The sequence below is a fragment of the Peromyscus maniculatus genome, chromosome 1 (assembly GCF_049852395.1).
Source record: "Peromyscus maniculatus bairdii isolate BWxNUB_F1_BW_parent chromosome 1, HU_Pman_BW_mat_3.1, whole genome shotgun sequence".
Lineage (NCBI taxonomy): Eukaryota > Metazoa > Chordata > Mammalia > Rodentia > Cricetidae > Peromyscus > Peromyscus maniculatus.
This window is the reverse complement of record NC_134852.1, coordinates 150,422,263-150,440,235: the sequence shown is the minus strand read 5'-3', so window position 1 is coordinate 150,440,235 and position 17,973 is coordinate 150,422,263. Positions and strand designations below refer to the sequence as shown.

The window sequence follows — 17,973 nt, the reverse complement described above, 5'->3', positions numbered from 1 at the left end:
CCAAGGGGGGGGGCACACACTCTGTGCTGTGGTCCGGATCTGGCCTGCAGACCCATGCACTAGAATTTCATCCATTGTGAAGTATAAAGCTCACACATGGAACCTAGTCTGAGGTAAGACTTGGGAAGGGATTGGGCCCCTGAAGCAGCATTCCTAGGAGCTGTCTACTTCAGTTGGGGAAGATAATGAACCATGGGGATGCACCTATACATGGGTGGATGCGGGCTGAGGAAGCTGGTGCTTTCCAGGCTGTCCAGAGGTAAACTTGCGCATCTAGAAAGGCCACAGGGAGGGTTCTGACCTGGGGACCCATGCCCCGGGGGTGACATCCAGACCTTCCCCCAATTTGCATTTGAAGTTTCCTTCAAAAATATGGAGTCCCAAAGACACAGTTGCCAAGAGTGAAGGCAGGGCAGGGCGGGGCAGGTCCTGTGTGAGCTGCACATTAAGGCTAAGGAGAAGCAGCCTTTGACCCCCTCCTCCTTCACATACCTGTGCTTTGGCTGCACTTTCCAGCTGTCCGGATCCTCCTGGAATCCCCTCTTCACTCCGAGATATCTGGCCTTCATGGTCTGAATCTCCAGGGTCTACAGGGCAGGGCAAAGGTGTGTACTCTACAGGTCCCTGGCTAGGAGATGAAGCCTCCCATGGTCCTGAGGCTCCTGGACTCCTATGCGGATTGCGGCCTGCACCTGGTGCCTTACCCAGCTGGACTCCAGGCTCCTGGTCTGGCCAAAGTCTGCTTTTGGACTGTGCCTTGAAGCCAGAAAGACCATTTTTCCCCTCCAGGAAGAGCTTCCTGGGGTCTGGGGGGAAGAACTCAGATATGGTCAGCTGGTTTCTTGAGCTGGTCAGTGACAGGCAGAGGGTGCTGGCCTCTGTGCTTTCCTGAAGTAGCCTGGGAAATGTCTGAGCTTTTTTCAGCCGGCTCCGCCTGAGGATGTCTCTGTCCAGCTCACCCAGGGGGCACCTGGCATCCAGGACAAGGTTGGCCAGCCCTTCCTGTCCTGGGCTCTCACCATTTCTCATGGGGGCTGATAGCAGTGGTTTGGGAGAGGGGGCTCTGGGACCATGACCAGCCTCCTGCTCTGCGTCTTTGGAGGCAGGAGGCTGGAGTAGGCCCCTTGGTGAAGACAGTGCCTCTGGATCAGCGCTGAGGTCTCCTGGCACCTTCTTGGGTCCCACATTTCTTGGAGCAGGTCTTCCTCTCCATGTGTTCTCGCTGAGGTCTGAACAGAGGCAGGATACGGTTACTGCAGGTCAGTTTGGGTCAGGAGTCTGTGCTAGAGCGGTACCCGGAGAGCCACCCCTGACTCTGTCCTACTCACCACCACAGAACCCTCTCCAGAGTCTCACAGGGCAGGCTTACCTGTCCTGTACCCCCAGATTCCCACTCCTCCCCTTAGCATAGGCTCCAGAGGTTCCCAGGATCTACAGTCACATAACTCAGCCAATTAGAGCCTCTGGACGGAGGCTTCTGGGTCTCCCTCTTGGCTGAGCTTCCCAGGGGATCAGCCCTTGCCCGTCTAATTGCTTTATCCCAAAGCTCCTCATTTTTCTATTGTGATTACACAAGCCACTCCCTAAGGGGAGAAATGGAATCTGGTGGCAGGCATAGGGCACACAGTCTTCCACACACACAGCGTGCAACATGGTCTTGCACACATGCTATGGCACACAGCCTTGTGCGCACACACACACACACACACACACACACACACACACACACACACACACGCGCTGAGGCACAAAGTTTTGCATACCTGAACACAGCGACTCTGCTGCCTGTTTGACTCACTATTTTGTCTATGACTCTACTCAGAAATTACCCCCTACTGTTGCTGGGGTGACGCTGGCAGTCACTTGGGCTGCGGTATTACAAAAAAAAAAACACTGCTGCTTCCTTGTCAGGGAGGACCCTCCGGCCACTCTGAGGCTGGTTGTGGAGGCCAGCATGGTCCTGAGACTATGTGTGATAAGTTCCAGATACACAGCAACAGCTTTGCATGTGGTGACGTAAGTGCACCAGACAAGACTGGCTGAAGTCACTAAGCCTGATATTGAAGATGCCAGTGTGTGCACAGCATACACATGTGTACATACATGTATGTGGTGTGCACTTGAATGTGGATGTGTAGATTAGTGGGGACACTTACACAGGTATGTAGTATAAATAGGCGTTTGTATGTTTATGTATGCAATGGTATAAATATGTGAGCCTCTTTGCGTGGGATACACATGTGCTGGATTTGAACAAGTGTGTGACTGTGAGTGTGGTGTTTATATGGTGTATGAGAACATGTGAACATGAGTAAGGGCTTGTGTTTCTGTATGTGCATACTTCTGTGGGTGGTTGTGTCGATGCACATGTGTCCCTGTGCACATGTATGAATGTATATGTATGCATGTGTACATGTGTAGGCACAGATGTGCAGGTGGGGGCACTTACCCTGGAATGCTCCGAAGGACTCAATGGAGAGCACCCTTCTTCCAATGGCTGAGAGACTGCGGCACAGGCGGCATGAGGACGCAGGCTGCATCTTCTCCTCGCACAGGGCTATGATGCTCTGCAGGTGCCAGGGTGCCTCTCAGGTGTGCAGCTCACCAAGAAGGAGGCCTATCCTCCTGAGACCCACCCAACTGCACAGTTCTGGGATGGCACCCATCACCCCTGGCTCAGGCCACCTGTTCCCACATGCACTTTCTGGTACATTTGAAAAAAAAAAAAAAAAAGCAAGACATACATCCTGGCAGAAAAAAGAAGACTCTGTTTTGTCCCCGAAAGCTTTTATTACAAAACGTGTAGCAGAAACCAGCCTCTATTTCAACAGAATGCAGTGCCTCCATATTCTAGCCAAGGAACCCCAGTGAGGTTGCAGGGTCTGTGCTGTCTGTGTGGCCATGCAGTGTGCATGTTTAGCTGGGAGCTTACCTCCAGGTCTGGCCGGTCCCTGGGGTCCTCTGCCTGCATCTGGCTCAGCAGTCCCTCCAGGTCTGGGCTCAGCCTGGGTTCCAGCTCTGGTTCTGCCACGTACTCCAGGGCAGCCTTCAGTGTGGCCCCCAGGGAGTAGATGTGAGCCTGCAGTACCAAGGAGTGTTAGTACCTGCCCTGCAAGTGACTGCTTTCCCCTGCCGAGACCAGCAAGTCTGCCATTCCTGTGGGCGGCATGCTGCCTGGGCATCCTGCTCTCACAAACAGGAAGTGAGCAGGAGGAAAGAAGAGTTTTCTTTGGTTAGAAAGTTGGCATTGCTCTATCTGGGCACAGGAGAGTGAGGGCGGGCTCTGTACAAGAATGGGATACTGGGGTTGGGGATTTAGCTCAGTGGTAGAGCGCCGGCCTAGCAAGCACAAGGCCCTGGGTTTGGTCCTCAGCTCCGGAAAACAAACAAGCAAGCAAACAAACAATAAACAAAACAAAACAAAAAAACCAAGACTGGGATACCAGGAGTGTGGAAGGCCTCCCATGGGTGTGTGTGTGTGTGTGTAGAAGTCAATGCTATTCAAGAAGGACTAGCTCCCCTTTTAATCTATGTACAAAATGAAATCGTGATGTGTAGTCAGAATATTTATTTATTCATTTATTTTTTAACTTTTAATTCACAAATAACCATCTATATTTAAGGGGACAATGAGATGCCTCAATGTATGTTCATTATGTTGACTTACTTGATTTTTCTTTTTCTTAAAAATCCTGCTGTTGTAATTGCTGGGTTCCTGTGGGTTTTGTTGCTATTACAAATGACACACTTAAGTTACATTTCTACCTTGAAACTGTTGATACAAAGGACTTCATTTATTTTGGGCTGTATGCTGGTTTCCTACATTGGGAGTCTTTTGTTCTTTTAGGCCCGGGTCTCATGTGCACCTGCTCCAGCCCATGCTGTGTGCACTCTGCTTAGGGCCATTGTCTGCTGCTCTCTGAGCCAGTGCTGGGATCCTGAGTGCCCTGACCAACATTGCCTTTCCAGCCCTCATCGTTCCATTCCATTCTGTGAGGGGAATACGGGTAAGGAGAGGGGACTGTAGACCTGCCTCTCCTACCCAGTGAGTATCAGCCTCTTACCTTTCAAACGGGTGCTCACTCACCGCCCTGCCACCTCCCCAGCTCCTTGTTCCCCTTGAACTCATCCTGAAGTCTGTAGCCTGAAGTCTACCTGCTTGCAGAGGCCTCCAGCCTCTTGATGAAAACCAGGATCCCTGTTTCATTTCAACTTTGGTCACAGGTCCCTGACTCATAGTCTCCCATCATCATGGGCCTCCGTGTGGACTGTGGTCTCAAGCAAGCGACAGGTGACAGGACTGAGCCATCCTGGCTGGTACCACAGGTACTCTGATGGAGTGACAAGGGCAAAAAAAGGGCCTTTGAATGTGGAGAAGGAGACAGCGCAGAGGCTGAGGGATTGTGGGAGCCAGGCGGCCTGTGAGGGTTTTGGACAAGGAGGTTGACCATACTCAGTTCTGAGAAGACTGGTCACAACAAGCCCGGGAGATTCTAGAGCATGTGTTGGGGAGTTGGTCTCTGTAGCAGAAAAGGAGAGGATCAAAAGGGGTGGCTAGATGGTGTTTGGAACACAGAGGGTCCAAGGTGGATACCTGGGTGGGGGGGGCATTGGGGGAGATGCTCCAAAATGTCTGTCCTTTGTTGGGAGATCGTGCAGAATGGCGAGTGGGATGGTTCTGTAGTGAAAAGAAGCCCAGGTCAGGTGGAGAAAGGAGGAGGGTCTGGGTGGATTAAACAATACTGAAGGTGGGGTGGAGCTATTGTTGCTGGGGCAGCAGGTGGCATGGGTGATCAGGTGACCAGCCAATCTCTGTCCAAAGTGGCCATTCAGGAAATAGTCCAAAGACCCAAGGCTGTCTGTAGTGGCAGATCTCCAAGAGCCAGAGAGGAACAGCACAGGGACCAGCTGGTACTAGAAGGTTCCAGAGAGGGTGTACCTGAGCCAGAGTGAAGCTGTCCAGACACACACTTGGGCCCTGTGTTCCTGTCACTGTATCACCTAAAACTACTTAGGACTTCTGGCAGTCCCCAGCAAAAGGTTCCAGAGTAAAGCTAATCTGAGGCAGAATAGAAACCCTGGACATCTTGACTCATGCTAGGGCCATATGTCCTGGAGTGGACATGGGAACACTTCCCAGTACATGCAGAGCCTCTCCATAATAAGGGTAAGGTAGGAAGGGCAGACTATTCTGTGTGAGGAACATTATGAAGTCATTGGTCATCCAGGGAACGGAAGAAGCTCAGAGACCTGGGGCCCTCTCTGACATACATCCCCCAGCCTCTTGTTTCCACCCTGGCTAACCACACTGGTGCTCTATAGGAACCCATAGGAAATCCCCTCCCCACAAGGCTTAGCCCCCAGGGAACCCCTCTTCGGGGTCCTCTCAGGTTCAGTGGTCACTTGCTCGGCAACCATGGGAACACACTGCCCTTACAGGAAGAGCCCCATCCACCTGTGCCAAGAAGCAGATTTCAATGCATTTTGATGGTTACTGGGGTAACTAAATAAGTAAATAAATAAAATCAGAATGGATGCCACAGAAGACCCAGACAGATGGATGAATGAGCCTGAGCTACATGGAAATGGCTGCATCCCAACCAAGGAACACAAGGATTCACAGAACAAAGGAAGCCTGCACACACTCTCTTGAGTAGGTGTTCAGGGACCATTGCTTCAGCCACAGCCTGTCTGAGCCAGAAAGGCAAAGGCAAAAGACAAAGGCGCATTCAAAAGTCCCAGTGTGTTCAGAAATAAGAAAGGATTATAGAGAATGGATGCTTTCCAGTGGCTACACTCTCCTGACAGTTCTCACCAGCCCTGCTGAGTCCAGCCACAGGAAGCAGGAGACCAGGATGAGATCAACATCTCTGTTCCGTGTGGTTGGACAGTCACTGTGGGGGTGTTAGTTTCTCATTGTGACGACTCTGGATACCGGTTGCAGAGAACTCAGCTTTTGAAAAGTCGTGGGTTACACGTGTGCCTTCTGTGTATACGTCTTCCTAAAAAGGAAACCCAACCTGAATAACTCTTGTACTGAACTAGAAAAAAAAAAATAACAAAAAACCCAGAAGCAAACATGATATGACAAAGCTCACATGCTGAGGGAGATTCACAGCCGGAAATAAAGAAGATGAATGTGGATGAGCCGAGTTTCCCCCTGAAGTGAAGAAACAGCCATTGAACTCAAAGCAAACAAAAGAGAAGAGAGAATCAGAACCAGGGGATGCAGAGGGCGCTCTGAAAAAACTAACAAGGCAAACAGCCTCTGGTTAGACCGACAGCCGAAAGAAAGAGAAATTGAAGAATGGTCCAGCGCATGGAAACAGGAAATTTGCAGACAGCACAAAGATGCAAAGGGCATCACCAGCAGCCCATTAGGTATGTGTTTTCTTTTGCTGTAGTTTAAAAACCACCCCCCCCAAAAAAACCAAAACAAAAAATACCCCTCAAAACAAAACAAAACAAAACCCTTTTGTAGCACAAACAAAGCAATGCTATAACCATTAAAAATTGATGATAGTTAGAAATCATCCACAAAGGAAGCCAATGTCCTTTTCAATCAGACTTCCCAGACTTCCAAGGCATAGATAATACCATTCTTGTACAAACAGAGCAAAGAGGCAAGCCCAGAGCAATCCTGAAATCAGTGCTGGTCAGAAACATTTGTAGGGTGGAAAAGTACCAGCTGCCCATAAAAATCCCGGAAGACCCATAAGACTCATCATTCAGATTCAACAGTGCCTAGGAGAAATAGCCAGAGGGGGTTTTCCTAAGTGGGAAAGGGTGATATTATTAGGACACAAAAATGTACACATAACATCTCAGTGAAGGAAATTGCACAATCATTTCAAGGGGACAAAAGAAATATTTCAAAATATGAAATATGTATTCATAGTAAACCTTGATAAGCTCAGGACAGATAAAAACTCATGTGGCCAAGGCCAGTGCCATCTATATGGTTAGATCAGGGTAGCCAGTTCCCCAAGATAGGATGGGTGATCTGTGCACATCCACCATAGACTAGAGTCTAATCACTAGATGCTGCACTTGCTGAGGATTAGACCGGAAATAAGCTTTGTCCCTGGAGGAAACAGTAAGAAACACTGATTTGATCAAGAGGGAAAAAATGAAAAGAACCTCGAAGTTGCTATGAATAGTAGCAAGATGTTTTGATATAAAAGTGGACAAAGTTAACAAAGGAACAGAAAACTGAAAGTAAAAACTCAGTGGATGGCAGCTGCTTGTGTACCACAGCTAGCCAACAAACAGAGCTGGGAAAATAGCCATCCATCCACAGAAAAAGATGAAATGCTTTCTGTCTCATACTGGTTGAAAAAAAAACCCCAAACGCCACGTTAACTAGTCTGATGGGTCATTATAAGCATCAGCGTATATTGGAATATCACCTTGTACACTGAAAACACACAAGTTTGGTTTGTCAATCACAATTTAGTGAAGCTGAGGAAACCAGCTTCTGATGGACTCAATGTGAAGACTAGAACTTTGAAACTCTTGGTGGAGAGTGTCAGTGGACATCTGTTTGACTTCAAGGTCAGGAAGTCTGTTAAGGATGCAGAATACATTGACAATGGAAGGAGCGCTGGCCACTGTGACTGTTGTCACTGAGAAACTGGGCAGGTGTGGTGCTGCATACTTCACTCTTGCATTTGCAAGCCTGAGGCAGAAGGATCATTTGAATCTAGGAGTTGTTGTGAACTAGCCTGGTGTGCTGGTTAGTTTTTTTTTTTTTTTTAAAAGATTTATTTGTTTATTTTGTATACAGCATGTATGACAACAGGTCAGAAAGAGGGCACTCGATCTCATTACAGATGGTTGTGAGCCACCATGTGGTTGCTGAACTCAGGACATCTGGAAGAGGAGTCTATGCTCATAACCTCTGAGCCATTTCTCCAGGCCTTTTTTTTTTTTTTTTTTTTTTTTAAAAATGCCGAATGCCGTTTATTGAAGGAGGGAAGAGGTCTTAAATACAGGCTTACAGCACAGTGGGAGAACCCTGGAGGGCAGAAGTTCGCTACCGATGTTTTACATTCTTGCATCTAAGTGCTGGTTAGTTTTATATCAACTTGACACAAGCTGGTGTTAGTGGAAAGAAGGGAACCTTTAACTGAGAAAATGCCTCCATAAGTCCCTCTGTAGGGCAGTTTCTTGACCAGCGGTTGATGGGGGAGGGCCCAGCCATCATGGGTGGTGCCATCCTTGGGATGATGGACCTGGGTTCTGTAAGAAAGCAGGCTGAGCAAGCCATGATATACAAGCCAGTAAGCAGCACCCCTCCTTGTCTCTGCATCAGCTCCTGCCTCCAGGTTCCTGCCTCATTTGCATTCCTGTCCTGACTTCTTTCAAAGATGGACTATGATGTGGAACTGTAAGCCAAATAAACCCTTTCCGCCTCAAGTTGCTTTGGTCATGGTGTGTTATCACAGCAACAGTAATCCTAACTAAGACATCTGAGCAATACAGCCAGACCCCCGTCTCAAACAAAATAAAACAAACTCTTTCCCACAGTGAACATCTGCAGGCATCTGATCCCCTGGGAATGGAGTTAAAGAGGGTGTTAGCCACTATGTGGGTGCTGGGAACCAAACTTGGGTCCTCTGCAAGAGCAGCAAGTGCTTTTAACCACTGAGCCATCTCTCCAGCCCTCAGAGGCATCTCTTAAAGGTGGTGAACACCATAGCCTTTTCTGGCTCCTCCCACAAGTCACTGGTAAGACTCAGAAGCCATCTGATTTGACATTGCAATAAGTGAACTCGGTACCAACCCTGACAGAGATGTCTGAGGCCACAGCTCCCGAACACCCACATGTCTTCCAGTAGCCACTAAGGATGAAAGCAGGGGCCCCAAAGGCAGTGCCTCACTGGGGATAACCTAATACACTAAGGCCACAGGACTACCGTAATAAAGGTCACCCAAAGATGAAGAGGGCAAGGCTTGGAGAGTCACCACTTACTAGAGCTTACCTCAAAAGTGTTTCCTGTCAGGTCAAACTCTGGGGGTACAAAGGCACCCTCGGGGTCATCTGGGAGAAGAAAAGAGAAGGCATTCTGATTTTATCATTTGGTGAAGAAAGAACCCCACCTACCGGAGCTTAGACCTTGGAGGCCTGGGACAGCCAGGAGGAGGCTGCATCCCCTGGAGCCTCTTTCCCTTTGCTCAGGCTGATGCCCCTAAGGAAGGGCATCCAAGGCAATAATACACTGTTCTTGAACCATAAAAGGTCCAAAGTGGAAGGAGAAAAGGGATTTGTTTGGATTCCTGAAAAAGGAACGCTGGCCTCCTAATTTGAGAGAACCAAACTTACCCTGGAAGGGGCCTCAGGGGTGGCCAGTCTACCTGGCCAGATAAGTCTCATCTTCAGGCCCCTGCATCATCTTCCTGCAGGCCAGGAGTGCCAGCCTAAGGCCTGAATAGAGTTCAGAATCATGGCCGAGCACTTCTCTGGCTCCCTGAGGGAGTGTGTGGCAATCTTAGGCTGGTGGGGCTTACAAGGGCCACCCAAACTCAACATCTAGCCCGCCTTGCCTCCTCTGTGCTGCCTGAAGAGAGGATCCCATCAGATTCCCAAGGAAACCCAGGGCTTGGTCCCTCCCTTATGGCCTCAGCTGCTTGGTGCTCACACCCAGCCCTAAGGTACCTCCTCTGTGTTGCACTGGGTATCCCCCACCCTACCGTGTTCCCCTCTTCTCCTCACCACTGAGCTGCTCCATGAAGCACACGTTTCCACTGGTGTTGAATGCCAGGGTGTCAGGTGTGATGCACAGGGTCTGGAAGATGGCTGCGTGGGCGACACTCCGCATGGACAGGCTGCATTCTAGGCATACAGCCCAGGCCTCCTGCTCACTGAGACCTCTGTCCCGCAGGGAGAGGATGTCAGCCAGAGACACATTTTCCTGCCAAGACAGGCTTGGTGTAAGTCCACAGAGGGCTGCCCCGGGAAGGACCTAGTACTCCCTGCTGAGCACAATGCTTCAGGGAAGCAGATGAGTCGAGGTGGTACTTCACTTAGTCAGGAAAAGGGTCTTAAGCCAGGCCCTTTTCAGACACAGTCATTCTGCTGTTCCTTGAATGTCACAGCCATGGAGCATTGGGTGAAACCACCAGTGTGCTGCCCAGAACAGGCACACACATTCACTATTACGTGTCTTCACATATGTACACTCACACTTGGCAAAAACACTTCCGTATAATAATACACGCTGCTATACACACCTACAGGCACAGCCACAGTTGCCCACGCATGCTCACACACACCTGAACTCTTTCATATCAAACATCTTAGACTGCAAACCTCCTGCCTGGCTGCTGTCAGGTCCCTGTCATCTCCTGAGTTCATGCATCTGTGTACTACCCATTTATGAGAGTGGGTGGGAGTTTCTTCGGGAGCTGGGCTGGGGGCTGGTGTGGGCAAAGGATGTGGATCCCCTTTACGGGGGGGGGGGAGTGGGGTGGTTAAGAAGAGGCAGAGCCTTGGCTTCTCCAGCTGTGGCTGTGACCCCAGGACACGGGCTGCTCAAGTACAGGCAAATGATAGTTCTTAAGGGTGTCTGCCTGTAGCTGACATTGTAAGGCATCCCCATGATCACAGATCACAGATGAGAAGGCAGAGTGATTAAAACAACCGAGCAACCAGGCAAATGGATGAAATCAAGAGCAGGAGTCTCAAGCTGCTGGCCTGAGCCTTTAGGTTCTGTGTGGGTGTTAGACTCTGGATATCCACAGGCCATTTCATTCTTGGAGCTCAAGGTGGGGCTTGGTGAGGTCTCATCCCCAGACCTTCTACTCCTGTGACAGAGGCTCCCTGACTGTTAAGCTGATTTTCTAACCAGGACTCAAGCCTGTGGTTTCTTGGTAGTACCAAGGACCCCTTAGCACTCAGGAAAACCCAAGCTCCCAGGGATGCCCACTGGCCATGGCTGGAGAGGCACACACATACACTGCACACACGTGTGTACACCAACCACCCCTCCACACCTTCACCCAGGAATGTGCCTGCACACTGTACAACATAGGGCAACATGCTTGTCCATACATATTCATGCAAGCCTACACAGACACATATGTGAGGTAATACACAACCTTGTAGACCCCATGGGGCTGAGCCATGGAGGAGAAATGAAGCCAGCTCACGATATGAGTCTGAGTCAGTCTCAGTCCCATGGCAGGGCCTGCCGGGCACCCCACTGCTGCTGCTCATGCTGGCCAGCAGGCCTGCCTGCTCACAGCCATGACAGGATGTGCCGCCAGCAGAAGGCAACCCTGCCAGACATGCTGCTTGGCCATCCTGCAGCCTACATCACTGCCTCCTACTTAGGTCTGTTAGGAAGATGCTCCTGAAAGTGGGGAGGGGGGGAGATCCTCGGTCAGACCTGAGAACAGCTGAAGATTTGCATCCCTCAGGGTCAATTTGTGAAAGGGGTATATAACTTGGGAAAGCAGGAACCCCAGGTCATTTGTATGATTCTGGGGTGAACCCCACGGGCCCTGAGTCATTGCTTCCAGCTGTGGCCAAGGCCTTCTTCAATGTCAGGATTATCGCCCTTTCACACATGACACCCTCAGGTCAGAGTCTATTTATACAGCTGCAGATCCTGTCGGAGCTGCTCCATGCTAAGAGCTGAGGGACCCCAGGCCTGAATTCTAGACCCTAGAGTCACCTGCCTCTAGGACCTACAGCTGCTCCAGCCTTGCCAGGCATGAGAAAGAACTGTCTTAGGCCCAAATCTATGCCACTGGAGAGAGGCAGGGGAAAGTTTTGGCTAATGGACCAGGGACAAGGATGACAGACCAGGAGGGACTCAGATGTCACTCACCATTCACCCAACCTCAGTCTATGCCCCCCTCTATTCCAATTCCAATAATTCCTCTTGGTTCCTCCCCCTCCCCCTTCTTGCCCCGTGGAAAGGAGTCCGCCTTGTGTGTCTTCATTAGCGTCTTTAAGGTGCTGCCTGGAGATATGGTAGCCAGTCTCTGCCACACAGCTCAGTCCCCGGTGAAATATGCTCAGCCTGCTGCAGGGCTCTGACTTTGGCTCCACAAAATATCATGTCCAGGGGCCATCGCGGAGGTGATCTGCTGTGAGCCTTGTGAGCTCACTCGTGTAGATGTGGGTCTGTATGGCGTTCCTATGCCAAGCACACTAAGGGTCTCATGCAGACCTGGGCATTGCAAGCTCCAGGCCTCGCAGGCTCCTACAGCTCTTGCCATGGAGATCAGCTGATGGCCTGATCTCCAGCCAACTCAGTGGCTCTATTTGCCCTATATAGGCCCAGGTCCTCAGTGGGTGAGAAGTTCCTTCACAGTCCAGCCTGCCCCCCCCCCATCTTTATCAGGGTGGCACTTAACAGTGTGGGGTGGGGGTCACCTATGTAATTTCCCTGCAGGCAGGAAGATCAATCCTCTGCTTGCAGTGTGCTGGTGCAGACTTAACCTCATCTTGACTGGAAGGGATGAGACCCTGGGGGTTGGGGAATATGCTCCAGGAAGAGACACTTTAGCTGATCCCTGAGCTCCAGAGCTCTTATCTGGTTACCTCAGAGTGCCCTGCTTAAGGGTGTATATGCACTCATGAGCTCCCCTTCCCCTAGACACACCTGGAGCTGGGTTACAGGGACTCCGGGGGTCATTGTGCACATTTCAAGTACATTTATAACCAATTAACTTTTCAGCTTATCATAACAGGACCTGCCAACATAAAACTCGAATTGATGCTGGCAGTGTTTGTTGGCAGCCTCGGCTTGTGAGCAGCCAAACCTCAGCAGGGAGGCAGGAGCTTGCAAGGTGTTCTGTGGGCTGTGTCTGCCCCCAAGTGCCCACCCTGCTGGCTCAGGGTTCTTTTCTGGTTTTAAGCTGCCTTCTGCTCAGAGCCTGTTTGGAAACATATTCTATGGGCTCTAATGCCATGGTGGGGAAAACCCCTTTCTAATAGTAGAATTTTTGCTGTGGGTCCCTGTTCATTTTCAGTCCCCAAGGCCAGCCTAGCACCAGAAGGTTCTGGGAGGCATTTGGTTGGCTTGGAAACAGTGAGAACTCTCCGCTGACACTCAACGTTGTCATCTTCATCACCAAACCTGTACCGTTCTGCATTCCTGAAGAACAGTGATATCACCTACCCCTTGACCAGCACTCCTGGGCCCTCAACCACAGCTACTTGGTGAATGCCTGCCTTTCTGGCAGCTATGGTTCTGCCTAGATCCTGTCTTACTGGTTTGTTTCTGATTCCACTTTCCATGTCCAGAAAGGCTGAAGTTCCGTGTTGAATCCTAGGAAGGCCATCTCTTCCACCTTGCATAGCTCTTGGTCAGAGCAACTTTACTGTGCAGCCAGGGTCTTCTTCTATGAAGCCAGGGACAGAGCATGGCTTCAGCCTCCACAACATAGTGGGACATGCTGGTCCATTCACAGTGAGCTCTAAGTGTTCAGTAGGTTTTTCTCATAGGCAAATGACTTGTTCCTATGCCATGTTTCTCTGGAGAAATTGCTGGGATGCAGGCACTGGTTTCTTCATTATAAGAAAATGCCAAGATGATCTCGGACAGGCATTTCCCATTCTCACCACGGAGGGAGGGGCCTGCACATACATACCACTGTCCAGCATATCATCTCTGGGAGTCATGGTAAGGCTTTCAGTGAGCATGTTTAACACTCTACCAGTTATCAAGAAGTTAGACAGCATGTTCCCAAGTCATTTGGATTTTCTTTGGCTCATGGCAGGGTAGAGATATTCAGGAGCCCCTGGAGGCTCTACTGGATTCCATTTAGCTGTAGTGGAGAGAAATCTGATGTCCTATATACTCTGTATTGTATGTATCCTTGGTCTGGCCTCACCTCACCTGCAAGGCTGTCATGGCTTGGGTCACACATGACCCCAAGGGATTCTCTAGCACTGAGTGAGCTTCAGGATGGGTGGCAGCCTAACTCATTGCTTCCCTCTGGACAGCTTTCAAATGCAACCAGATAAAGAGGGCCATGCCAGGTAGAGTCAGTCATGTGACCTTGATGTGAATTTAAAAACCTTAATGGGGACCGAGCTGACTGCAGGAAGCATGCAATCTAGATCTCAGCTGTATTCTTAGACGAAGGACTGTGTTGGCTCAAGGCCAGCCCCCGCAGACTCTTCTCCTATTTTAAAGAATAAGTTTTTGTTATTCAGTTTTCTTACGGCACTGGGTGTTGAATCCCAAGCCTCATTCGCGTATGCTAGACAAGCATGCTACAACTGAGCTCCATTACCAGCCCCCTCCTGTGTTATAGGAAGAAAAGTAGCACTCTTCCTCAGGGAAGGGACTCCCCTGAACTTCCTACTGAATGCCACTGAAAGGGGGAATTCCAGTTCACACAAAGGACTCCCCGAGGTCAGAGGATAGAGATCTCACACACTGTGTATATGGAAACTCTCCAACACAGAGGGACTGAGGGCATTCCTAGTATAGAAGGTGTCAGGGCATGGCAGACAGATCACACTCTGGGTGCAAGGCTCAGCTTCAACCTGTGGACCTACGTGCTGTTAATACCTAGGTGCTGTTAGTACCTCTGCTTCAGATGCCAGGCACAGAGTGAGCCCTCCAAGCTCAGTGGCTGATACAAAAAGGTACAGGAGGGGTTGTCAGATCTGCTTCTGGTGCTGACTGAGAGCCGAGGCTCCCATAGATACCCTAGAACATGTCCTGTCCTCCAGCAGTTTCTGAAGGCTGTGTGCTGAGGGCACCCTCTTTTTCCCATCAAAGCGAGGGAGATGTCCAAAGGTTTATTTATTCCGGGGCCTCTCCTCTCTGCAGCCTTCAATTGCACCAAATCCAGGCCACTTCAGGGTGGGGGCAGCACTGCTCAGAGGGCCCTGGAGGTGGGGCAGGCAGGAGCAATGGCTTTTTATCCTTCCAGAGCTCACTCCTCCAGGAAGGGGAATGGAAGAGCTGTCAGGGCCCGGTGCTGCAGACCCCAGGCTTATGCTTCAGGAGGGTTCTAGCCAACTTTCACCCGTCAGATGGCTAGGCCAGCTGCAAAGGCAGATGGAGGGTCTCTAGCACCAGTGTCTTCAAGGGGCTAAAGAGTGGTGGATTCTTCCACGGGGACTCCAGAGCCTGGCTTGGAAAGGTCTTCCCAAAGGTCCTGGCTTGGAAGGATCTCCCCCAAGGGTTCTTGAGGGAGGTCAAGGTGCCCCTGGGAGCATCTTGGGGGGCTGCTTGCCATGTCTTTCCAAGACATGGAGTTTGTGCATGACCATCATCTGGGAGCCTGGGGGCGGGGCACCTAGGTCCTCCCAACCGGGAGGGGATCTGTGTAGCCCAAGCCAGTTTTGGACTAGAAGCTCTCAGGGGACTTGGGGGAGGGAGGTTCCCCATAGCAGGACGCACTCTCAACACCGGGAAGGGGTCTCATTCCTCATTCCTAAGCTCATTTGCTTTAGCGCTAGGCCAGCTGAGGAGGTCAGGAGTGTACCTATTGTCCCAAACTGCCAGGATCCCTAGCCCCCGATTTGTCCAAGGATTAAAACCAGAAACCCACCCTTGCAGCAGCCAACTTTTGCAGGGACAGTCCCATTGCTGTCCCGTACAGCATTCCAGCTGTTCTGTGGCGGGTGGGGCTGAGGACAGGAACCCTTAGCAGTCGCTACCCGAGGGGCCAGAATCTATGTAGGGGCCAGAATCTATGCTGCCGGAGAGCTGTGTTCTCCCCACTCCTCTTCCCCACCCCTCCTCAGGGGCAGGCGGGCTTCTGGGACCATCTCACCTCATCCTCCGGCAGGGTGGGGAGCGGCTCGAAATCGTAGAAGTCCAGGTCCTTGCCATCTTCCTCGTAGAAGCCCCGAGAGGTTGGGTCCATGGCCTGCATCTTGGCGCTCAGCAGGGCCTGCGCGCAGGTTGGAACTCCGGCCCTGGACCACGCTCCGGTCAGGGATCCCCTCCCCAGCAGGTTTCCTCTGGATCAGATCCCCTCTCCGGCGGGTCCTTTCTCCGGTAGATCCCCTCCAAGCTGACCGCCGCCTCTGTGCCTGACGGGTTGAGCTGGGCACCGCCAGCTACGCGCGCCTGGCCGCCATGGCAACGCGCCCGCCGCCTGCCGCAGTGTCGCCAAACGGTGGCGCGGGGACGCCTGGGGCGGGGCCGGGGGTGGCGCCCTGAGGGCCGTGGTCACTGGCGGGCCAGGGCCGACTTTGGGCTCCGCAGATGTCTTCAACTACGTCAGCCTCCGGGGTGCACCCTCCGCCTGCCTGCGCTGTCCGTGACAGTTCGGGGCGGAGCCACTCGGCGCAGCGGCTGCCCGGGGGGTCTGCACCCACCTGGGCGCACAGAGGGTAGCAGGGCTGAGCCCACCTGGACCACACCAGGCCCCAGGACTTTCGCAGTTCCCGCCCCACCTAGCCCAGGGGCGGGGTTGCTGCAGTCACCTCTAGTGGCCGCTGGCGGGAGGGAGTCTGGGGCAGGTACTGGGTTCCTCAGCTCCTAGAGCCTTTCCCTGGGTCAGGCCTTGTGATGCGCAGGGAGTCAGGTGTTCACCCCCAAGCCCAGCAAAGGACTGGAAGGCTCTCCCAAACTCGGCAAAGGGCAGGCATGGATCCCTTTCCACAGGCTAGTGTTTTAGTTCTGACAGTCTCCCCAACCTTAGGGAGCAGAACTATGGGCCACAGCTCCTGAAGAACTGCAGGTCAGCCTGGCCCCTTGCATTGCTGGCCCTATCCCCAGAGCCTAGCCTGGCTGGGTACAATAGCAGACCCTTTAATATGTGCTCCTTGAGTGAAGGAGGATGGGCTTGCAACTGGTCACGCAAAGTCCAAGAGGACAGTGCAGGTCGGGACACATTCTCAAGGCTTCCAGTTACTGGCCATTCATGAGCTTGTAGCCAGAGTAGGTGACAGAGGGTGCGGGAAGCTTGAGTGGGAGAAAAGACAGCTCGCAGGTGTGCTGCCCTGGCCTGCTCACCCCTCCGACACCGTTTGGGGTTAGAAGGAGGGCAGATGTGGCCAGCAGACCCCGCTCCCACCCCTGGGTGCTAGCTGCAGCCTGTCCCAGGAGTCTAGATAAATGAGCCCTGTGCCTCTGTCCTCTGCTTTGGGGGCTGAGAAGCTGCCCCCTTCCTTTGTTCAAGCTTTGATGCTTCTCACCTACCCTTCCCCCCAGCTTGTGTCGCCCTGGCCTGTGCTCTCCCCAAATCTGTGAGGCCACAGCTTATGCTTTCCAGCCTGTGCTCTCTCCAGTCAGTGCTCCCTGTAGCTTAGTGCGTCCCTCTTGTCCATGTTCTTCCTATCTGTGCTCCCTAAGCTGGTGCATCCCTCACTTGGTGGTTCCCCCCCCCCCAAGCTTGTGCTTTCCCTCCCCCTGAGCTCATGCTTTCTTGGAGAACCTAGGTAGATATGACCACAAAGAGGAGGCTCCAGGGCCTGGTGGTGGCTGAGGTGGGACTTTATCAGGTGGCTTCACGGGTGCCCTTGAGCTCTGGGTTTAGGGAAAAGACCTAACACTGACTGGACGGGGCAGAGATAACCCTAAACTCAGGGAGTGGTCACACTGTACAACTCCTGGCTCTAATGACACACGGTCCAGTTCAGGAAAAATAATATCTAACTTGGGTGAAGTTTGAATACAGCGCTGACTCAGCCTTGGATACAGCGGTTGAACTTGCTCATCAGGCCCTTGCCTTCCAAGGTGAGTAACTCCCTGGCTCCTTTGTAGGACTGGAGAATGAACGTTGTGGGAGGTGAGGAGGAGGTTTTGGAGGGCTCAGACCTACTGTCGACCTTTAAACTACCAGCTACTTTCCTGAAAGTTTGGGGTGTTTGGCCCTTATCAGCTGGACGTTTCGTTACTCACACTGAACATCTGCCTGCATATGTGCACTTATAGTGAGCTTCCTGTAGGGGAAGGCTATGGTACTGGTCCCGGTTCTCAGTGCTTTGCACGTTGTAGGTGCTTACTAAGGTTGTGTGAGGACATAATGCTGGAGGTCAGAGCGAAC

The 17,973-nt window shown here is 51.7% G+C and overlaps 1 protein-coding gene across 3 annotated transcripts in view; it reads right to left on the bottom strand.

Annotated features, from left to right (window-relative positions):
- The window catches only part of Kndc1 (kinase non-catalytic C-lobe domain containing 1), a 49,363-nt gene extending 33,270 nt beyond the window's left edge, over positions 1-16,093 (bottom strand). The window contains exons 1-7 of one of the 3 annotated variants that reach the window (XM_042285529.2): positions 15,751-15,994; positions 9,716-9,914; positions 8,985-9,043; positions 2,933-3,079; positions 2,450-2,567; positions 705-1,229; positions 493-587 (exon numbers count right to left, since the gene is read on the bottom strand). In XM_042285529.2, the coding sequence (XP_042141463.2) occupies positions 493-587; positions 705-1,229; positions 2,450-2,567; positions 2,933-3,079; positions 8,985-9,043; positions 9,716-9,914; positions 15,751-15,852 (1,245 nt within the window). In that variant the 5' untranslated portion in view covers positions 15,853-15,994. Of the gene's footprint in view, positions 1-492; positions 1,230-2,449; positions 2,568-2,932; positions 3,080-8,984; positions 9,044-9,715; positions 9,915-15,750 lie in introns of all 3 variants that reach the window. The other 2 variants (XM_006987587.4, XM_076554699.1) reach the window with 2 other exon arrangements.
- Between the last annotated feature and the right edge of the window lie 1,880 nt (positions 16,094-17,973).